The 22,665-nt window shown below is 37.5% G+C and overlaps 1 protein-coding gene across 4 annotated transcripts in view; it reads left to right on the top strand.

The window, feature by feature from the left end:
• GLRB (glycine receptor beta) overlaps positions 1-22,665 on the top strand; it is a 93,806-nt gene that overhangs the window by 55,052 nt on the left and 16,089 nt on the right. For all 4 annotated transcript variants that reach the window (XM_070474942.1, XM_070474943.1, XM_070474944.1 and 1 more), the window contains 4 exons: positions 2,727-2,956; positions 3,065-3,147; positions 5,138-5,278; positions 11,478-11,630. In XM_070474942.1, coding sequence (XP_070331043.1) covers positions 2,727-2,956; positions 3,065-3,147; positions 5,138-5,278; positions 11,478-11,630 — 607 coding nt within the window. The remainder of the gene's footprint in view (positions 1-2,726; positions 2,957-3,064; positions 3,148-5,137; positions 5,279-11,477; positions 11,631-22,665) is intronic.

Here is a 22,665-nt window from a genome sequence, read left to right as displayed (position 1 = left end):
CTGGGCCCTAGGTGAGTGATCACACCATTGTGATTATCTGGGTCATGAAGACCTTTTTTGTGTAGCTCTTCTATGTATTCTTGCCACCTCTTCTTAATATCTTCTGCTTCTGTTAGGTCCATACCATTTCTGTCCTTTATTGAGCCCATCTTTGCATGAAATATTCCCTTGGTGTCTCTAATTGTCTTGAAGAGATCTCTAGTCTTTCCCATTCTATTGTTTTCCTCTATTTCTTTGCACTGATCACTGAGGAAGGCTTTCTTATCTCTCCTTGCTATTCTTTGGAACTCTGCATTCAAATGGGTATATCTTTCCTTTTCTCCTTTGCTTTTTGTTTCTCTTCTTTTCACAGCTATTTTGTAAGGCCTCCTCAGACAGCCACTTTGCTTTTTTGCTTTTCTTTTTCTTGGGAATGGTCTTGCTCCTTGTCTCCCTTCCAGTCCATTTTAGTTCACTGATTCCTAAAATGTTGATGTTCACTCTTGCCATCTCCTGTTTGATCACTTCCAATTTGCCTTGATTCGTGGACCTAACATTCCAGGTTCCTAGGCAATATTTGCTCTTTACAGCATCAGACCTTGCTTCCATCACCAGTCACATCCACACCTGGGTGTTGTTTTTGCTTTGCCTCTATCTGTTCATTCTTTCTGGAGTTATTTCTCCACTGGTTTCCAGTAGCATATTGGGCACCTACTGACCTGGGGAGTTCATCTTTCAGTGTCCTATCTTTTTGCCTTTTCATACTATTTGTGGGGTTCTCAAGGCAGGAATATTGAGGTGGTTTGCCATTCCCTTCTCTGATGGAGCACATTTTGTCAGAACTCTCCACCATGACCCATCTGTCTTGGGTGGCCCTACATGACATGGTTCATAGTTTCACTGAGTTACACAAGGCTGTGGTCTATGTGATTAGTTTGGTTAGTTTTCTGAGATTGTGGTTTTCAGTCTGTCTGTCCTCTGATGGAGAAGGATAAGAGGCTTATGGAAGCTTCCTGATGGGACAGACTGACTGAGGGGGAAACTGGGTCTTGTTCTGATGGGCATAGCCATGCTCAGTAAATCTTTAATCCAATTTTCTGTTGATGGATGGAGCTATTTCTCACTTCTAATAATAATATTAGATCTTATTATTTAATAAAAGATAAGCTATTATCTCTTCCTATTTAAATATTTGCATTTTGATTTGAAGTTGATGATCTGTTTCATTTTGATCACATCAAAAGGCTATGGACAGATACTATTTTGTGAATTTTGAATACTTGAAAATAAGGATGCTTAAGCCCAAAGTGGTTTACACCTTGGACATTTTTGTGCATATTCTCAGTTCAGCATCTAAAATTAAAATCAAAAGACCTGAGCATGATGCCACAATGCTGAGTTTGACTTTATGTACTAACAAGCCAATGTGTGTCAGAATGCCATTTCACTGGCAAATAAATGTATTGAGGTGTTAAATATGTTTCTACGGTCATATATTCTTAGAATCTCTGTGTCTTGATATAACGCAAGTTTTACAAAGTTGTAAAATTAAAACTTTGGAGAGAGGCAAAAAACTGAGGTAAGCAGCTACTTAGTGGATTCCCAAATGTTTTTCTACTATTGCTGAATTTAGCATAATATGTACAAATTTTGTACATACTTTTGTACATACTTTCTACTCTTTTGCATAATCCAAATCTTATTTGAATATCTCTCTAATCATTTACTTGTATGAGTTATTGAGGACAATTTTTCTTTTCTTTCTCAAATATGTATATAATCCAGTGTTATATGTATAGTTTTATTTTTATTTATTTTACTTTTGGAGAAGGAAATGGCAACCACTCCAGTACTCTTGCCTGGAAAATATGGAGGGGCCTGGTGGGCTACAGCCCATGGGGTCATGAAGAGTTGGACACAACTGAGCGACTTCACTTTCACTCATTGGAGAAGGAAATGGCAGCCCACTCCAGTGTTCTTGCCTGGAGAATCCCAGGGATGGGGGAGCCTGGTGGGCTGCCATCTATGGAGTTGCACAGAGTTGGACACGACTGAAGTGACTCAGCAGCAGTAGCATTTTACTTTTATTGAAATATAGTTGATTTGTACTGTTAATTTCAGCTGTACAGCAAAGTGATTAAGGTATACATATGCATATTCTTTTTCATATTCTTTTCTGTTATGGTTTATTGCTAGATATTGAATATAGTTCCCCATGTTCTGTAAGTAGGTTCTTATTGTTTACTCATCCTATATATAATAGTTTGCATCTGCTAATCCCAAACTCCCACTCCATGCCTCCACCACCCCCCTCGTAGTTTTATATACATATAAATTATTTTTGTAATTTTCTGTTGAGTAAAAGACAAGTGAAATATTTTCTCTTGGCTTCTTATTTATTTTTAACTAAAATTTATCCTACTTTGGAGGGAAGAATAATGGTAATATTTAGCAGCTCATATGCTTTTATGACAATACCAACTAACCGCCTGGTATAATTAGTGTTTGTGTTAAGGTAAAGCAATTATGGTCAAGTACTGTGATGACATTTGAACTTGCAAGTGCTAAGAGGATGTATGTAGAGTCATTAGAAAGACACAAAAGATACATGAGCTATTGTGATCCTAGTTGATGTTAGAAGAGCAAGCATGTTTGTGCTGCTAATCTTTGAACCCTTTTTATTCTGGTGCTGAATGTGTTCTTAAAAATAGCAGTAAACACACACATGCACGCATAATTTTTTCCAGGATTATAGAGTCAACATCTTCCTGAGGCAAAAATGGAACGATCCCAGGTTGAAGCTCCCTAGTGATTTCCGGGGCTCGGATGCCCTGACCGTGGACCCTACAATGTACAAGTGTCTGTGGAAACCTGATTTATTTTTTGCAAATGAAAAAAGTGCCAATTTTCATGATGTCACCCAGGAAAACATCCTTCTCTTCATTTTTCGAGATGGAGATGTCCTTGTCAGTATGAGGTATTCTTTTTGTGGCTTATATTTGTGGATTTATATTTTTCTTTAAAAATCAGTGTGTCGCTGAGGCCTGTGTTAAACGAGTTCTCAGATCTCTTCTTCTGCTTTCAGGTTATCTATTACTCTTTCCTGCCCTTTGGATTTGACCTTGTTTCCCATGGATACACAGCGTTGCAAGATGCAACTTGAGAGCTGTATGTAAATGAGACCCTGAGTGCCTGTAGGAATAAAGTGTTTAACATTCCGAGACCATGCGCGCTACTAATATCCTAGACAGCAATGCTGAAACTAATGCTTTTGATTGCAAATAGGCATTAGAATTGGAGAAGGGAAAGTCTACCCACGCCAGTGTTCTGGCCTGGAGAATTCCATGGACTGTATAGTCCATGGCGTCACAAAGAGTTGGACACGATTGAGAGGCTTTCACTTTACTTAATTTCAGGCATTAGAATGGTAGCTCAGAAGGTAAAGAATCCCCCTGCAATGTGGGAGACCTGGGTTTGATCTCTGGGATTGGAAGATATCCTGGAGAAGGGAATGGCTACTCACTCCTATTTTCTTTGCCTGGAGAATTCCATGGACAGGGGAGCCAGCCAGGCTACAGTCCACGGAGTCCCAAAGAGTCATACATGACTGAGTGACTTTCAGTTCACTTCAGGCATTAGGATAATTTATGGAGGGAAATTATAAATTTTATATTTTTTATATTTTATTAGAATTATGTTTTACTAGATAATTTGTGCTAAGATAGATAATCTTTTTGATATTTTGTTTTGGCTTTTTATTCATTTTTTTTTTTATTTCAGTTGTTGTTTAGGTGTAGTTTGTACAATTCTAACTTATTCCAATTGCCATCTCCATCTGAATTAATAATATAGGCAAGATAAAGGAGAAAATGATGTCTGTCCTAACAACTTTTTTAATGTTAAAACTACATTTTTCACAGCAGAAAAATTGGAAAACCCTGAAAAAAAATATTAGCTAAATTTTACCAGGCATTCACTTTCTATGGATCTATAAAAAGATTATTTACAAAATTGGATTTGGGATTTTCTTTGCTTCTGTGATCATGTATTTTTCAGTTTCTGTAAGATATATTAGATGTCTTCACCAAAAGGATTAGCTCTAAAATATGGTAAATTGCTATGAAGTTTGTCACGTGAAAATAAAAGCAAGTAATAAAACTTGACAAACTAACACTAATGTAAGGAGACTTCAGCCTGAATACCCATATACTGCGTCCTATTTCTATAGAGAATAACCTTATAAAGTGTATTGTATGTACTTGATGATACGCTTTAGAGTTATTTAGTGGTTATTAGTTGTTGTTGCCATTTATTTTTAATTTACTGAAGCTGGATCCTAAAGTTGAGCAATATTTATTGCTTTCTGACTATAATTTGAGATTTTGCAGATGTAAGTGTATGTATGTACTAAGTGTATGTATGTACTTGATGAATGTGTTGCATATGTGTGTCTGTGTATCAACATATATTTGTATAAATTTCAAATGTGTATATATATTGACTTCTGTTACTGTATACACTAAAGTATGGCTTTTAAAAATACAGGCATGTAAGAGTTGAATGGTAGGTTATTACATATCATAAACCCATGGGCCTTTGAATTGTAGCCAGGTTACCTAAACCCACAGTATGGGCTCCTGGAGGCGCTAGTGATGGAGTGATGTCCCTTTGAGGAGCTGTTTCATTGTTTTTCTGCGGCCATGCAACTTCTCTAGGGAAGTTGGTACTTAATTCTTCCAGAAAATTTGTTTTGGTGCTTAAGTTTCTCTAAAAATTTCCAGGTAGCATATGGGCATGATTTGTAAATGTCTATATTCGGGAAGCTAGTATCACTTATTTCTTACTATTTTACTGATGACAGTTCAGAATTCTGACAAAGACAAATGTACTACCATTTTTGACACCCTGGATTTTAAACATTTGCCATATGCTGATTACTTTAGCTTGTCCTTTCTATAAGCCAATTATCTGTAACTTTTGTATGAATAAAAGTGCATTAGTGGCCATAGATTTTTACCTCTTTACATTTCTAACAGAAGTTTCATGTAAGAATGGCCTATTGTTTTACCATTTCTATGTTTAATATTTGGATGTTACAATATTGAAGTAGTGTTAATGTTATATCCCAAGCTAGTATTTTGTTTATTTTTGTTTATAGTTGGTTACACAACTGATGACTTAAGATTTATCTGGCAGTCGGGGGATCCTGTCCAGTTAGAAAAAATTGCCTTGCCTCAATTTGATATTAAAAAGGAAGATATTGAATATGGTAACTGCACAAAATATTATAAAGGCACTGGTAAGTAATATCCTTTAAATTAAAGAAAACTAAGTCCTATTCCAAAGATTTATTTCAATACTGTAATATGCTAAGGACAGAATAGAGAACACTAGTTAAAAAATAGGTTTGAATGGTTCATACTGATATATTTAAATCTTTCATAAAATTACATCTACTAAAGTGAAACATTTTTTTATTCAGTAGATAGTTTTGCTTTTCTTTATGTAATTACAAATAAAAGAGTTTTCAATTTTTTTTATTTTATTTTATATTTTATTCTCCAGGCAGTGATATTCTTAGATGTTGCCAAGAAATTCTGCCTTCTGAAGGGTCAGATATTATGGGTGTGAACCATGTAACCCATTTATTGTCATCTGTTGTCATTAGGGCAGTTTTTTGATGTTGCTTGACTGCATATTCTTGATTTTCAAAAACATTCATCTTTATGCTCTGCAGGAAATAATAAGCACATGAGGTAATTGGGCATTGGTAAACATTCACTACATAATATTCTTGGCCTAGGTTATGGAACAGCCAATTATGAAAGCTCAACAAATTAATCTCATTCATTAAATTACATCAAGCTTTGCAGAAGTGAAAATGCAGTACTCACTGATCAATACTTTCATAACATGATTAGTATTCAAACCTTTGTGTATCCTATGGTAGTTATAGGTTATTGAGGACTTTAGATATTAAATATAGTGTTATTGCCCTTAGCAATGTAAATAAAAAGATGATTGAATTTTGATCATTATATTCATATTAATAATTAGTCTAACTTGTAAATTACTATACAGGTCTAAGTCTATATCAGGAAGTAAATCAAAGATATTTATGAATAGATGAAATTAAAGTTTAAGTTTTTGCAGCATTTATGCTGACTTTGCAAAAATAAAAATACATAGTGTGATTGTGGAAAATTTACAGAGGTCAAATGTTTGAGCTAAAATTCTGCCATTGTGACATCATTAAGGAAGGAAGGACAAGATGATTTAAAACATTCCTATTTGACACTAGAATAGAAGCGTGAACAGTTGCATATGGCATCATTGTAATAAACATGACACAGGCCAGCTTGGAAATAAAGTTAGTTTAAGCATCCGCTATCACTGACCTTTAAATAAATTAACAGATTATATAACATTTATATATTAAGAGTCCCTTCTCTTATAGAGTTTATAGTATTTTAGGACAAGAAGCAAAATAAGCAAATACACTACTGAAAGAATTGCCTATTTTTTTTTAATGGAAAAAAGAGCACTCTTAAAACTTTGGCCAGCAGTGCACTCAACGAAGAAATCATAGATTTCAATGATTGTCGGATATGGACATGATCTTTTTGCTCATTCTGAGCCAGCTCCTATATTGAACACATAAAATAACTGAAACACACAGTGAACGACTTACTGAATGTCAAGGACAAATCAATGTCAGCTGTGACCTGGGCACAGTGTTCCTTCTCCTCTCCTGCTCCTCACTCAAATTAAAGAGACTGACTACAGTTTTTAGGGATTTTTACAAATGAAATGAAAAAATGAACTTGAAAGCCAAAAGAAGTGTTTTTGGGAGGATTGTTGTATAGAAACACATTTAGTAGATGGCTTTTTGAGTTCTTGCTGTAAGGCATTGTTTTAAGTGTCTTGTAGGAATTCTATAATTTAATCCTCACAGGCATGTTATGAGTTCATTGAGTGTTATTATATTTGTTTTTTTTAATTTTTTTCTTTTCATTTATTTTTATTAGTTGGAGGCTAATTACTTCACAACATTTCAGTGGGTTTTGTCATACATTGACATGAATCAGCCATGGAGTTACATGTATTCCCCATCCTGATCCCCCCTCCCACCTCCCTCTCCATCCGATTCTTCTGGGTCTTCTCAGTGCACCAGGCCTGAGCACTTGTCTCATGCATCCAACCTGGGCTGGTGATCTGTTTCACCCTAGATAATATACATGCTGTTCTTTCGAAACATCCCACCCTCGCCTTCTCCCACAGAGTCCAAAAGTCTGTTCTGTACATCTGAGTCTCTTTTTCTGTTTTGCATATAGGATTATCATTACCATCTTTCTAAATTCCATATATATGTGTTAGTATACTGTAATGGTCTTTATCTTTCTGGCTTACTTCACTCTGTATAATGGGCTCCAGTTTCATCCATCTCATTAGAACTGATTCAAATGAATTCTTTTTAATGGCTGAGTAATATTCCATGGTGTATATGTACCACAGCTTCCTTATCCATTCATCTGCTGATGGGCATCTAGGTTGCTTCCATGTCCTGGCTATTATAAACAGTGCTGCAATGAACATTGGGGTGCATGTGTCTCTTTCAGATCTGGTTTCCTCAGTGTGTATGCCCAGAAGTGGGATTGCTGGGTCATATGGCAGTTCTATTTCCAGCTTTTTAAGAAATCTCCACACTGTTTTCCATAGTGGCTGTACTAATTTGCACTCCCACCAACAGTGTAAGAGGGTTCCCTTTTCTCCACACCCTCTCCAGCATTTATTGCTTGTAGACTTTTGGATAGCAGACATCCCGACTGGCGTGTAATGGTACCTCATTGTAGTTTTGATGTGCATTTCTCTGATAATGAGTGATGTGGAGCATCTTTTCATGTGTTTGTTAGCCATCTGTATGTCTTCTTTGGAGAAATGTCTGTTTAGTTCTTTGGCCCATCTTTTGATTGGGTCATTTATTTTTCTGGAATTGAGCGTCAGGAGTTGCTTGTATATTTTTGAGATTAATCCTTTGTCTGTTGCTTCATTTGCTATTATTTTCTCCCAATCTGAGGGCTGTCTTTTCACCTTGCTTATAGTTTCCTTTGTTGTGCAAAAGCTTTTAAGTTTCATTAGGTCCCATTTGTTTATTTTTGCTTTTATTTCCAATATCTGGGAGGTGGGTCATAGAGGATCCTGCTGTGATTTATGTCAGAGAGTGTTTTGCCTATATTTGGAAAATAGTTACCCATATCCAGATTGTATGCTTCACATTTCAAAATGAATAATCTCTAAATTGTATTGAGAAGTTTGAAATATCTTTTATTGAAGTTTTAAACTTCATCTAGAGATGAAAATGAATTAGTAATTTTATATCTAATTTTATGTAATATAAAATTATGTAAAAGAATTGAAAACTCTGGTGTTATTCATTTTTTTCACCTTCAAGCTCTGCATTTAAAAGTTTTCGTTTGGGGATTCAGCAGTAAATAGAGGATAGATCCCTGCTCTTTCATAGATATATTGGCAAGCAAATAAATGAAATATAATTCCTTTTAGTTCTAAGAAGCAACTAGAGTGTGCTGTGATGGAGAGTATTTGGGGAAATACTCAAGATTATGACTAATAAATCTTTCCTAGACTTTTGTGTATGGTATTTTTTGCTTTATCATAAATGAGTCAATTATATCTCATTATTTACAGAAAATAACAAAAACTCATGGCTAAGAGAGTAATAATTGAAACTATATTTCAGTAAACATGCTTTATCAACATTTATATGAATCACTGTATGTATATAAGAAACATTTTAGTGTTTGGATAATACTTAGAAATGTATATAGAAAAATAGAACATTCAAAATACATGGAATGCATAACAGTGTAGGATAGTGGATAAGACAGAGAGCAGCATGTACAAAAGGATGGCCAATATTTTATTTAATTTGTACAAAATTATCCAAGAATCATGATTTGACTTTAACTTTATTAAAAATTATTGTTTTTGTAATTGTAGAAATTACACAGGTGGATAAAAATATGGGTATGCAAGTATAATTCCAGCTCCAATTTCTATACTTACATTAGAAGCCCAAGTGAATAATAATCAAATAAAGCCTCATAAGAAATAGTAAATTGAATTTGCCAATGAATATTTATATAATTAGCTGCCCACCTGCCTCTCATAAATGTAACAGTACCACGAAAAGATAAAAAAAATCAAGAAATGTTTCTGATAAAAGCTTATGGAGCAAATCAGTGTTATATCCAAGCATGTATTTTTCTGCCAAATGCATCCAAGTCCTGGGAAGTTCCCCAGGGGGTGCCTTTGGATGAAGGACTCTAGTTTCTAGGCTGTCATCTAAATGTGGAGGGATAGGATACAAAATGCATTTGAAAGTAAGCAACTTTATAGCAAATTGTTATGATATTTGTGACAACCTAGGCTCCTCAAGATACATAATAAACATATATGTGTCTTTCCCTACTTCATAGGCACTAGGTGGATGTGAAATTACCTTGAGCAAGTGATGCTCTTACAAAGCAAGGTACTTCAGAACCACTTGTGGAAAACACTGTGGGCCTTCTTGATCACAACAAATAGACTTGTGAAAGATGACATTTTGGAAGTTTTGCACATGATTGTTAGTTGGAAGCTTATGTTCTTATTTGTCCAGGCAGGAAGTTGAAATAAGAGATGGGCACTGAAAAGGGAGAGGAAGTTTCCATCGGTTTGCCTTTCATGTCTTTTTAGAACCTGTGCACAATTTTCACAAATTGCTTAGTTTTAATGAAATTAAAGGGAATGGCAACCCACTCCAGTATTTTTGCCTGGATAATTGCATGGACAGAGGAGCTTGGCAGGCTACAGTCCATGGGGTCACAAAGATTCAGATGCAACTGAGCAGCTAACAATTTCACTTTCAGTGAAATTAAAATTTAAAAAATACAAACACTGTGCATTGCTTTTTTTGATATAATATGGAAACATTTGGCATAATTAGAATTTACTTCAGTTCAAATCAGCTCTTTATATCTGTTATGTATTAGCCCTAATATCTTTCTAATCTCTCCAATGTATCGATCATTATAATTCACATTAGGAATAGGATAGATTTCTAATCTTGGAGAAGGAAATGGCAACCCACTCCAGTACTCTTGCCTGGAGAATCCCATGAATAGAGGAGCCTGGCAAGCTACAGTCCATGAGGTCGCAAGAGTCAAACAAGACTTAGTGACTAAATCATCAAATCAATCAGATTTCTAATCTAAGTTATTTGATAAAAGGATAAGAATAGCCATTCTTTTATTCAAGTTTTTAAGATGTGGATTGTGTGCAATTACTACTCTAGATACTGCTAACGAATAAAAATGACAACTATTGTAGCATCTGAAGTATACGTCTTCTTCCCAACTAGGAAAAAGAGATAAATACAACTTTTTAAACTAGAGCATAGTAAAAAGTAATATTGCCTTTTGTCCCGTAATTATTTTATTTATTCACTGTTCATTCATTTGTTTTGACATTTGAAAATAATTTTGTACGGTTTAAGCTGAGCACAGCTGAAAATATTTTAACTTTTTGAAATTCATACATAACCTTCCTTTTGTTGAATGGGAAATGACATTTTTATCTAAAGTAAGTATTAAAAGAAATCATCTCAGATGTCTGGAAATGTCTCTTCTGTGCCAATGCTAGGAGAATATTTGTGTCACTTATTTTCTTTCTCTAGTCAGCAAAGGCTATTATGAGGCTGCCCATGATTTGTGATTAATTTGGGAGACTAGTTGATATCTTGGCAGCTCTAGAATGATGTTGCAGAGCGGTGTCTGCTTTAGTCTATGTCTGTGAAAGTGAAATCCTTTCCCTCAGTTAGGGAACATTCAAGGTCCTGGAGTGGAGCCAGGGGAGGCTTGGGAGAGATGTCAGATGTTTGCTGTCTGTAACCTTTTATATTCAAGGACTGGGGACATTCATTTCTTACCCTTGCTAATGTTTACCTCTAACACTGTCTTCAGGGTTAAGGTATAAATATGCATATGAGCTACTGTAGTTGTCCTCCCAGATAAGAAGTGGTTCACAGGGCTGAAAATGATGCTGACAATGCATAATCCAGGAGTGTTTGTAGACTTGCACTGCTTCAATTTGCTGTTCCCAGTGGCTCTCAGAGCACCCAAGGATAATAAAAAGTTTAAGTCATTGCAAAATCTCTGAACAAAGACTTAGAAGCTGAGACTGGGTATCACAGAGCAGCCTGGATGTCTGCTTCTCAGTCTCATAATGGAGATGAGAAAAGTTGGGTGCAACAGGTCCCATCATTCCATCCTCTTAGATCACATAAATGATGTCTTTTTACAGAACAAAATACTCCATTTTTGGTGGAGTTCACTTTGTGAAATTGCCCCAAGCAGAAATGACTCCTGACTTCTGTTCACACTGTGCTTTTGCAGTCGGATGTGTCAGGAACCTCACCCCTGTTTGCGTCTGTCTGGCAGGGTACTACACGTGTGTGGAGGTCATCTTCACCCTGAGGAGGCAAGTGGGCTTCTACATGATGGGCGTCTACGCCCCAACCCTGCTCATCGTGGTTCTCTCCTGGCTTTCCTTCTGGATCAACCCCGATGCCAGTGCTGCCAGAGTGCCCCTCGGTAAAGTGTCTCTCTTGGGGGGTCAGGAGCGTGCTTGTGTCTTTACAGAAGTGACTACGTAATTTTGAATTCATACTAAATCATTCGGAAACAGTGAGTCTTGGAATTGTTTGTAGCCTTTTCCCCAGACTTCCTCCAATCCTTGACATTGAACTAGATTTTCTCTGTGTTTATGCATTCTATAATTAAACCAAGTTTTCTCTTTTTGTGTTCTTGGGGTATTTTAAGCAGTTAATCCATCCTAAATTGATGCTCATGAAATAATTATTAATAAGCGATTTTAATGGATAATGGAAGCCTACAATCTCCAGTGGTGCCAAGCTTAAAAAGAAATGACTATTTGGGTAGAAATCTTTCTAAATCATTTTATATACTATCTCATACTTTCATCAGGGAATGTGTAATAACATTTATCATTTTAAAAATGACTTGGCATCATTTTCCTGAACACTAATTATTGTGTGTGTACCATCAGGAGAGCTAGACAGAATAGGATCTGGCGATCCTATAGATATATATCAAGCCTATTTGTTATTTTTAATGCTCTGTAACATAGAAACACCATTAGCCAGAATTGGAAATTATATCTGTATTAAGGATTAAATAGTCTTTGGTTGGGAAAATAATTGAGAGCCTTTCTTCTGGGTAAAGTGAATAAACTTCAAAATAAGTGCATCGTAACAACATTTTGATTGCTTGGAGAGTTTTAAAATTTTTCATTCATGTGTAAGTGTGTGTGTTTTCTGAACATCACATGGAACTTACATAGGTAAATCTGTGAAATATCTGACCTCTCAGCAACCTGATTAGTTCCAGCGTTTTTTTTTTTTTTTTCTATCATCAAGAATGCCTTGTGCAAGCCTCCCTCCTGACTTACTGGAGGAATTAAATGAAATACAGATATTAAAGAATAGGAAATCAGGAAAGAGCCAATGAAAATGACAGTTTTATCCAGATAAGAAATTTGGTGATTTTTCTCTAATAAAAACCACAGAGACCAGATCTATATCTTAATAAGCAAAAAAAAAAAAAGTGAGAAATTTCGTCCTAAGAATTGTATATCTCTAATGAAGACAATACAATTGATAGATTAATCCTGTAGGAAAGTAGGATTAACTTTGTAGGTATTGTACTGGGACTAAAACACCTCAAAACTTGATTTAAAGTCTTGTGCTTGTCAAAAATATCATGCTTTCCCCTTAAATCGCTGAATATTCTGTTTATTAGAATTATCTTACTCTCATGCAGTGGTATAAATTGAAATATCAGCCTTCCAAGGATGGTCTGGAGACATCCCAATCTCTGACTTGTTTTTGGAGGAAACTCTCTGTAAACCCTCATCACTTATAGGACTTCTGATTATAAAATTCTTAAGCTATCACTTAGCATCCAGCAGACCCACTATTTGGAAAGAAGTTAATGGTTAAATATCAATCTCTGGAATCAAACCAGGTCTGAATTCCAGCTCTGTGCCTACTAGTTGAAACAACTAGCCATCAGATCTAGCCTCTATGAACGTACTCTTGGATGTCAACAGGGATGGAAAAGTACTGCAAGGACTTTTGGAAGTTTGGGGAAAAAAAAGTGAGTGTTAAGTCCATTCATGAATTCATAATGTGCCTCATTTACACATTACTTTACAGTTTACAAAGCACTTAGACACATTCTAGTTTATTCAACAGATACCATGGAGTACTGACTATGGGCTAGGTACTAGGCAAAATGATGGGGATGTGGTTAAAGAGTAAGTGGTGAATAAATAGTTTATAAAATAGATTTTAAAAAGCAACTCAGCCTTACTGAATTTATGCTCTCTTGGGAAGAAACAGACACCAAATAAGTACAACATATAATATGTAAGATGGAGACACAGGATGGAAAGTTGAGGGCAGCAGCCTGCTTGTGGAGAACTGCCTCAATGAGAAAGTGATGTTGAAAAGAGCAGGAAGGAGGGGAGTGAATGGACCACTGTGGATTTCTAGGAAGAGAGTGTGATTGGTCAGCGATCAGGGCAGCATCCTTGAGGCAGAAGCCTGCCTAGGATGCTAAGGAGTCCAGTGAGAGAAGGGGGAATCAGTATATGAGGTCAGAAAATTAACAGTGGTGAGAGATGGGCTATGGAATACTTCTTAAGTAATTCTGGTGACTTTGGCTTTTATTCAGACTGAAATCTGAAGGCCCTGAGGGCTTTTGAGTATGATCTGATTGAAACTGTAACTGTTTCTCTTTACTGCTTTGTTTAGAATAGTCTGAAAGGCAGCAAAGGCAGCAAAAATAGAAGCAAGGAAAGCAGGTAGGAAGCCTGAAATAATCACTGGTGTGATCCAGGGAGTGTTAGTGGAGGTACTTATGAATATTAGATGATGGATGTGGCAGAGAGAGATTTGTAGATGTGTTGCATGTGGGATTTAAGGAAGTAGAATAAACTTAAGAGATGAAATTGCCATTAACAAAGGCGAGTAAAGCTTCAGGTAGAGTAGTTTTGAGAAAGTGGGGAGGTTCTGGATGCACTGAGTTTGAGATGTCTGTTAGGTGGAGATAGCAGGTAGGCAGTAGGCTGTACAAGTCTAGGGTGTCTTGGGGAAAACAAAATTGGAGATCTGAATTTGAGATTTCTCCGGATTTAGATGGTATTTAGAGGGGTGAGTGGAATGGAGGTAGCGGAGTCTCAGGGCTAAATCCTTGAGATTGAGAAGATGAGGAACAACCCGTGTGATGTGGTTTCCTAGAATCCTGCCAAGTGGATAATTATGTGTTTTCAGGGAAGGAGAGTGACCAGTCAGTGCCTGTAGATCAAGGCCAGGGCTAAAGATTGCCCTTAGCTTTAGCAGCCTGGGGAGTCAGTGGCGTGCAGGACAAAAGAGTGTCCGTGGAGTGAGGAGAAGGAGAAACCTGGTGGGAGTGACTTCAGGAGAGCACAGGAAGGGGAGAGATGCCCTCTGGAGATGGGCAATGTGAACAACTCGTTGGACACTGTTGGGTGCCAAAAGTAAAATAGGGTGGGTAAATAGTAAGGGTGGGAATGGGAGTCGAGAAGCGTTCTTGGCTTTGTTTTTTTTTTAAGGCAGACTATCAGCACATGGTTATTTTTGGTGGAAAATAATCAGTAGGAAAGGAAAAATTAGCAATGGAAGAAGTTCAGCAGTAGTGAGGGAAGATGAGTGGTAGGGAGAGGCAAGACTGGCCTTTGCTAGATTAAAGTCAATTTTTCCCTGGGGTCAGCAAACTCCTTCTGTAACAGACTGGAGAGTAAACATGTTAGGTTTCTGTTGAGACCCCCAAATCTTCTGTCATAGTGCTAAAGCAGCCTTTGACAATACGTAGCTGAAGAAATGAGGATGTATCCCAATAAAACTTGATTCATAGAAATAGGTGGTGAGTTACATTTGCCCTGTGCATTGAGATGACTGACCATGGTCTGTAGGGTCAGGAGAGAAGGCAGAGCAAGTGGGCACAGACAGAGAACGTGGACAAATGTGGTCGTGGGGCTTGTCATTGAGTTTGATCCCTTAATAAAATAGTAAAAAAGATCATGAGTCTCAGGTGTGGTAGGAGAGAGTGTTGTGGGTTTGAAGGGCTCTAGAGAGAAAGTAGTGAAAGAACAGAGGAAATACATACTGACTGCCTGGTAGGATCCTGGACCCCTTGAGGTCAATGATCATAAATTTAAAGTGGGATCAGTCAACATGTTAGCAGTGTATGTCATGGCTGGGCTTGCCTGTTGGCTCAGACGGTAAAGAAACCACCTGCATTGCAGGAGACCTGGGTTTGATCCCTGGGTCAGGAAGATCCCCTGGAGAAGGAAATGGCTACTTACTCCAGTATTCTTGCCTGGAAAATCCTATGGATAGAGGAGCTGGCGGGCTGCAGTCCATGGGGTCACAAAGAGTCAGACACGACTAAGCTACTAAACGCACATGTCATGGCTACAGTCTGGTAATCATGTACTTAACTTCTCCACCTGGTGGGAGTTTCGGTATCTACATGACGGCTCACAAGATATGACTCAGAATATCATCTATAGCTTTTGTCCGAGGTAAGGAGCAGCGGCTGCGCTTTGCTGGAGCAGCCGTGAAGAGAGACCCCGCGTCCAAGGTAAGAGAAACCCAGGTAAGACAGTAGGCACTGAGAGAGGGGGTTGGGGGACAGACAGACTGAAACTATAGTCACAGACAACTAGCCAATCTGATCACGTGGACCACAGCCTTGTCTAACTCAATGAAACTAAGCCATGCCATAAGGGGCCACACAAGACAGACGGGTCATGGTGGAGAAGTCTGACAAAATGTGGTCCACTGGAGAAGGGAATGGTAAACGACTTCAGTATTCTGCCTTAAGAACCCCATAAATAGTATGAAAAGACAAAAAGATAGGACACTGAAAGATGAACTTCCCAGGTCAGTAGGTGCCCAAAATGCTACTGGAGATCCGTGGAGAAATAACTCCAGAAAGAATGAAGGAATGGAGCCAAAGCAAAAACAACACCCAGTTGTGAATGGGACTAGGGATAGAAGCAAGATTTGATGTTGTAAAGAGCAATATTGCATAGGAACCTGGAATGTTAGGTCCATGAATCAAGGCAAATTGCAAGTGTGCAAACAGGAGATGACAAGAGTGAACATTGACATTCTATGAATTAGTGAACTAAGATGGACTGGAATGGATAAATTTAACTCAGATGACCAATATATCTACTACTGTGGGCAGGAATCCCTTAGAAGAAATGGAGTAGCCATCATAGTCAACAAAAAGTCCGAAATGCAGTACTTGGATGTAATCTCAAAAACGACAGCATGATCTCTGTTCATTTCCAAGGCAAACCACTCAATATCATGGTAACTCAAGTCTGTGCCCTGACCAGTAATGCTGAAGAAGCTGAAGTTGAACAGTTCTATGAAGACCTACAAGACCTTCTAGAGCTAACACCCAAGAGAGATGTCCTTTTCATTATAGGGGACTGGAATGCAAAAGTAGGAAGTCAAGAAACAGCTGGAGTAACAGGCAAATTTGGCCTTGGAGTACTGAATGAAGCAGGGCAAAGGCTAATAGAGTTCTTCCAAGAGAATGCACTGGTCATAGCATACACCCTCTTCCAACCACACAAGAGAAGACTCTACACATGGACATCACCAGATGGTTGACACCGAAATCACACTGATTATATTATTTGCAGCCAAAGATGGAGAAGCTCTATACAGTCAGCAAAAACAAGACCAGGAGCTGACTATGGCTCACATCATGAACTCCTTGTTGCCAAATTCAGACTGAAATTGAAGATAGTGGAGAAAACCACTAGACCATTCAGGTATGACCTAAATCAAATCCCTTATGACTATATGGTGGAAGTGAGAAATAGATTTAAGGGACTAGATCTGATAAGAGTGCCTGATGAACTATGGTTGGAGGTTCGTGACATAGTACAGGAGACAGGAATCAAGACTATCCCCAAGAAAAAGAAATGCAAAAAGGCAAAATGGCTGTCTGAGGAGGACTTACAAATAGCTGTGAAAAGATGGGAAGCGAAAAGCAAAGGAGAAAAGGAAAGATATACCCATTTGAATGCAGAGTTCCAAAGAATATCCAGGAGAGGTAAGAAAGCCTTCCTCAGTAATCAGTGCAAAGAAATAGAGGAAAACAATAGAATGGGAAAGACTAGAGATCTCTTCAAGAAAATCAGAGATACCAAGGAAACATTTCATGCAAAGATGGGCTCAATAAAGGACAGAAATTGTAGGGACCTAACAGAAGCCGAAGATATTAAAAAGAGGTGGCAAAAATACACAGAAGAACTGTACAAAAAAGATCTTCATGACCCAGATAATCACGATGGTGTGATCTCTCACCTAGAGCCAGACATGCTGGAATGCGAAGTCAAATGGGCCTTAGGAAGCATCACTATGAACAAAGCTAGTGGAGGTGATGAAATTCCAGTTGAGCTGTTTCACATCCTGAACGATGATGCTGTGAAAGTGCTGCACTCAATATGCCAGCAAATTTGGAAAACTCAGCAGTGGCCACAGGACTGGAAAAGGTCAGTTTTCATTCTAATTCCAAAGTAAGGCAATGCCAAAGAATGCTCAAACTACTGCACAATTGCATTCATCTCACACGTTAGTAAAGTAATGCTTAAAATTCTCCAAGCCAGGCTTCAGCAATACATGAACTGTGAACTTCCAGATGTTCAAGCTGGATTTAGAAAAGGCGAGGAACCAGAGATCAAATTGCCAACATCCAATGAATCATCGAAAAAGCAAGAGAGTTCCAGAAAAACATGTATTTCTGCTTTATTGACTACGCCAAAGCCTTTGACTGTGTGGATCAAAATAAACTGTGGAAAATTCTGAAAGAGATGGGAATACCAGACCACTTGACCTGCCTCTTGAGAAACCTGTATGCAGGTTAGGAACAGTTAGAACTGGACATGGACTAACAGACTGGTTCCAAATAGGAAAAGGAGTACGTCAAGGCTGTATATTGTCACCCTGTTTATTTAACTTCTATGCAGAGTACATCATGAGAAACACTGGGCTGGAAGAAGCACAAGCTGGAATCAAGATTGCTGGGAGAAATATCAATAACCTCAGACATGCAGATGACACCACCCTTAGGGCAGAAAGTGAAGAGGAACTAAAAAGCCTCTTGATGAAAGTGAAAGAGGAGAGTGAAAAAATTGGCTTAAAGCTCAATATTCAGAAAACTAAGATCATGGCATCTGGTCCCATCACTTCATGGCAGATAGATGGGGAAACAGTGGAAACAGTGGCTGACTTTATTTTTCTGGGCTCCAACTTCACTGCAGATGATGATTGCAGCCATGAAATTAAAAGACACTTACTCCTTGGAAGGAAAGTTATGACCAACCTAGACAGCATATTAAAGAGCAGAGACATTACTTTGCCAACAAAGGTCCGTCTAGTCAAGGCTATGGTTTTTCCAGTGGTCATGTATGGATGTGAGAGTTGAACTGTGAAGAAAGCTGAGCACCAAAGAATTGATGCTTTTCAACTGCGGTGTTGGAGAAGACTCTTGAGAGTCCCTTGGACTGCAAGGAGATCCAACCAGTCCATCCTAAAGGAGATCAGTCGTGGGTGTTCATTGGAAAGACTGATGCTGAAGCTGAAACTCCATTACTTTGGCCACCTGATGTGAAGAGCTGACTCATTGGAAAAGACTTTGATGCTGGGAGGGATTGGGGGCAGGAGAAGAAGGGGACGACAGAGGATGAGATGGTTGGATGGCATCATCGACTCGATGGACGTGAGTTTGGGTGGACTCCAGGAGTTGGTGATGGACAGGGATGCCTGGCGTGTTGCGGTTCATGGAGTCACAAAGAGTTGGACACAACTGAGCGACTGATCTGAACTTTGAGAAGGAACTAAAGGTTCTTGTGCATGGGTGCACACAGGCTTAGTCATGTTTGACTCTTTGTGACCACATGGACCGTAGCCCACCATCCTCCTTTGTTTATGGGATTTTCCCAGCAAGAGTACTGGAATGGGTGCCATTTCCTCCTGCAGGGGATCTTCCCAACTCAGGGATAGAACCTGCATCTCCTGAGTCTCTTGTATTGCAGGAGGATTCTTTACCACTGAATCACTAGGGAAGCCAAAGGTTTTTGACTATGCTCAATAACTAATCTCCCTGGAGAAGAATATGGCAGCCCACTCCAGTATTCTAGCATGGAAAAGCCCATGGATGGCGGAGCCTGGTAGGCTACCTTCCACGGCGTCGCAAAGAGTCAGACACAACTGAGTAACTTCACTTTCAATGACTGAACTATTATTATTTGATATCCTTTGCTTTCTTTTGTTTCTGCATTTTCCCACTTCCCTGATTAAACTTATTCTTTGGCTTAAGTTGTTCCACAGACAGAAGGCAGACAGAGAACATGATTGACAAAGACCGCAGGGTCCTGCTCCACTTCAGTAGTGTGCTTTCCCATTAAACAGTTGTTGGAGATTTGGGTTGTTTCCAGTTTTGGAGTATTACAAATGATGCTACAAATAATTGTGTACAAGCCTCTGTGTGGGCATATGTTTTCATTACTCTTGGATAAACACCTAGAAATGAGATTTCTGCATTTTATGGGGAAAGTTTGTTTTACTTTTCTAAAATAGTGTTTATCAATGTAATGGTACCATTTTGCTTGTTTTTATATACCCCTCTGTCACATACTTCCCAAACACTTAACTTTTCTGTCTTCTTGTGGTGCCTCTAGTACAATGTCGAATAGAGTTGTGAGAGATGTTTATTCCTGACTCTGGGTAGCAATAGTTGAAGTATTCACTGTTGTGTATAATACAGGCTCTCTATTCTGTAGCTCTCTTGATCAGGTTGAAGAGGTTCCCTGCTTTTCCAAGTTGGCAGAGTTTTTATCATGACTGTTGAATTTTTCCAGATGCTTTCTCTGTGTATGTTTAAATGTTTATGTTGTTTCCCTTTGTTGGATGAATTTTACCAATTTATTCCTAGATGATAGATGAGTTGGAAAAGTTATTAGCACAAACATGTTCATAATATTGAGCCCATGGATTTCTTAGATATGTGTAGTTTGGTTTCCAAGTATGTAGGATTTTCATAAGTACTTGAATATGATTTGTTTTTAATTTTATCAGGGAACATACTTTATGATGTCAATACTTTTATGTTTATGAGCCTTTTTTAATGGCCCAGCCTAGCATATGTTTCCTAGCATCATCTCATGCACACTTGCAGTGCATGTTTGTCATTGTTGGTGTAGTATTCATAAATATGAATGGAGTCAAGTTAGTTGATAGTACTTTTAAAGTCTTTCCTGTCTTTTGTCTAGGTCATAGTTATTGATGAGGATGTTGTCAAAATCTCCAACTCTAATTATGGAATTATGCTTCAGATATTTTGAAGCTCTGTTATTAGACCCACACATATTTATAATTTTACCCAAAAAGAAAAATGAAATCATGTTACTGACTTAGATTAAATTTCAGGATATTCTGTCAATATGGCTATGTTGACCCAGTGTATATTTCCTTTCTCTATTTTTTCCCTACATTGTTTCCAAAGATTACAAAATGAATTTTCCAGTCTTTTCCTAGTATGGCTCATATTATTTTTAAAAATTTAGGAGAAAACCATGTATCATTTACTCTACATTAATTTTGCTTTTTTAAAAAAAGATTGGTTTTGTATTCTAGTTTTATTTTTCTTCCTTTTTTTTAAAAATTTACATTCTTCATTGCTAACAAAAATCAAAGCTTCCTCTGTGAATTTTAGGTAGACTTTGTCTTCAGTTATTTCTTTAAGTATAAAAGTCTTATAATTTTATAAGGAATATCTTTTACTTCTTACTCTAAGTGATCTTTAACATTTTCTTTTCCTGGTACATGAAATGCTTTTAGTTGCTGCTAAAAAAGGATTTTTTAAAACAAATAATTTTCAATCATAAATGTAAAAAGGTGAGTAACTCAGGTCACAGTTCAGATTTCTAGCAGGCCACGTAAAGTACCTTTCTTTCTTCGTATAGTCTTTTCTTATCATCTGGAGTAGTGGTTCAAGATCTTTTTGATTGTAAGAATCTCCTCCAAAAATTTCAAAAGTATTTTTGGATTTGCACATGGTAGCAATTGTAGTTTTGCTTTTAACTGTCCTTTGGTTAGAGTGATGTGAAATGATAACATGCTGATATAATAATTTAGCATATTTATAAGTGAATTTTCATGTTATTAGTAACAACTACATATGTATGAATTTAGAGAGTATTGTAATTCATCTCCGTGTGGGATAAAAACGATTTGAGGTTTACATAGTAGCTGCTATGTACAGTTTCTCCTAAACTCGCTCTGTTGGTTCTGTGTGTTGTGGATAGAACCCCCTTTCTTTTCCTTTCCATTCTTCACACTTTTTTTTCCCCATTTTTTTCTTCTTTTCCTTTTTTGGTCTTCTAGTTTTGGGTATTCCTCTTTAATTCAGTGCATTTCTAGCATACGTGCTTTTAAAGAATCATTCTACAGATGTTTCCTCTGAGATTGGCCGAATGAGAACTCTCTGGACATCCCATAGTCAATCAGAGTTCACTATAAATAATGGTCCTTTAAGGATTTCATCACTATAAAGTATTTTCTTTTATACTGATGAGCTAAACAACTTTCTCTTCACTCTGAATTCTTTATAAATGTTTTTGTCCAGGTCAATTCTTTATGTAATTTATTATTGCTATAATTTATATTATTTGTCAGCCATAATATTTAATATATGTATACCTCCACATCTATTTATCAGAACTGATATAAATTTTATGGCATATTCCCTGATTTGGAACTAGACTTGATTTGTTTTTGCACTAGGAAGAGAAAATTAACAAATGGCAAATAAGGACTACATATTTTAAACATTTATAGACATAAACTTCCCTGTGGCTCAGATGGTAAAGCATCTGCCTACAATGCAGGAGACCCAGGTTCAGTCCCTGAGTCAGGAAGATCTCCTGGAGAAGGAAATGGCAACCCACTCCAGTATTCTTGCCTGGAAAATCCCATGGACGGAGGAGCCTGGTAGGGCTACAGTCCATGGGGTCGCAAAGAGTTGGACATGACTGAGCAACTTCACTTTCCTTAGACATATTAAACCAAGAAGTCCTGAAATTTGTTAGAGAGGTGCTCCATTAAATTGGGATATTTTATTAAGAACACATTATTAAAATTATAAAAATCCACATTTGTATGAATGATGGGCTTCACATTTCTTTTTATTGGTTCATAATATAGTAAAATTTGGGCAGAATTTCACTATGGGTTAGTTAGAAGTGAAATAATCCCATCTGACAGCTGTCTTAAGAAAATACTGAATCATTTGTCTAGAGAAATGTTATTTTCTCAGATTTCTTATTTTAGGATAAAAGAGCAAATGTACGTTTCCTATGTTAATATTATTTCCTGTAGACGAGGTACACGGTCATGCCCCTCAGTTCATCTCCATTTCCGTTCCCACTTCTTCAAAATGATACAAATCTTAATGGAATTGGCCACCATGGTTTTTATTAACTTAACACCTGGGACTT

The sequence above is a fragment of the Odocoileus virginianus genome, chromosome 12, assembly GCF_023699985.2.
Source record: "Odocoileus virginianus isolate 20LAN1187 ecotype Illinois chromosome 12, Ovbor_1.2, whole genome shotgun sequence".
In the NCBI taxonomy this organism is placed as follows: Eukaryota; Metazoa; Chordata; class Mammalia; order Artiodactyla; family Cervidae; genus Odocoileus; species Odocoileus virginianus.
Note: the sequence above shows the minus strand (reverse complement) of the source record. Positions and strands in the feature narration are given on the sequence as shown.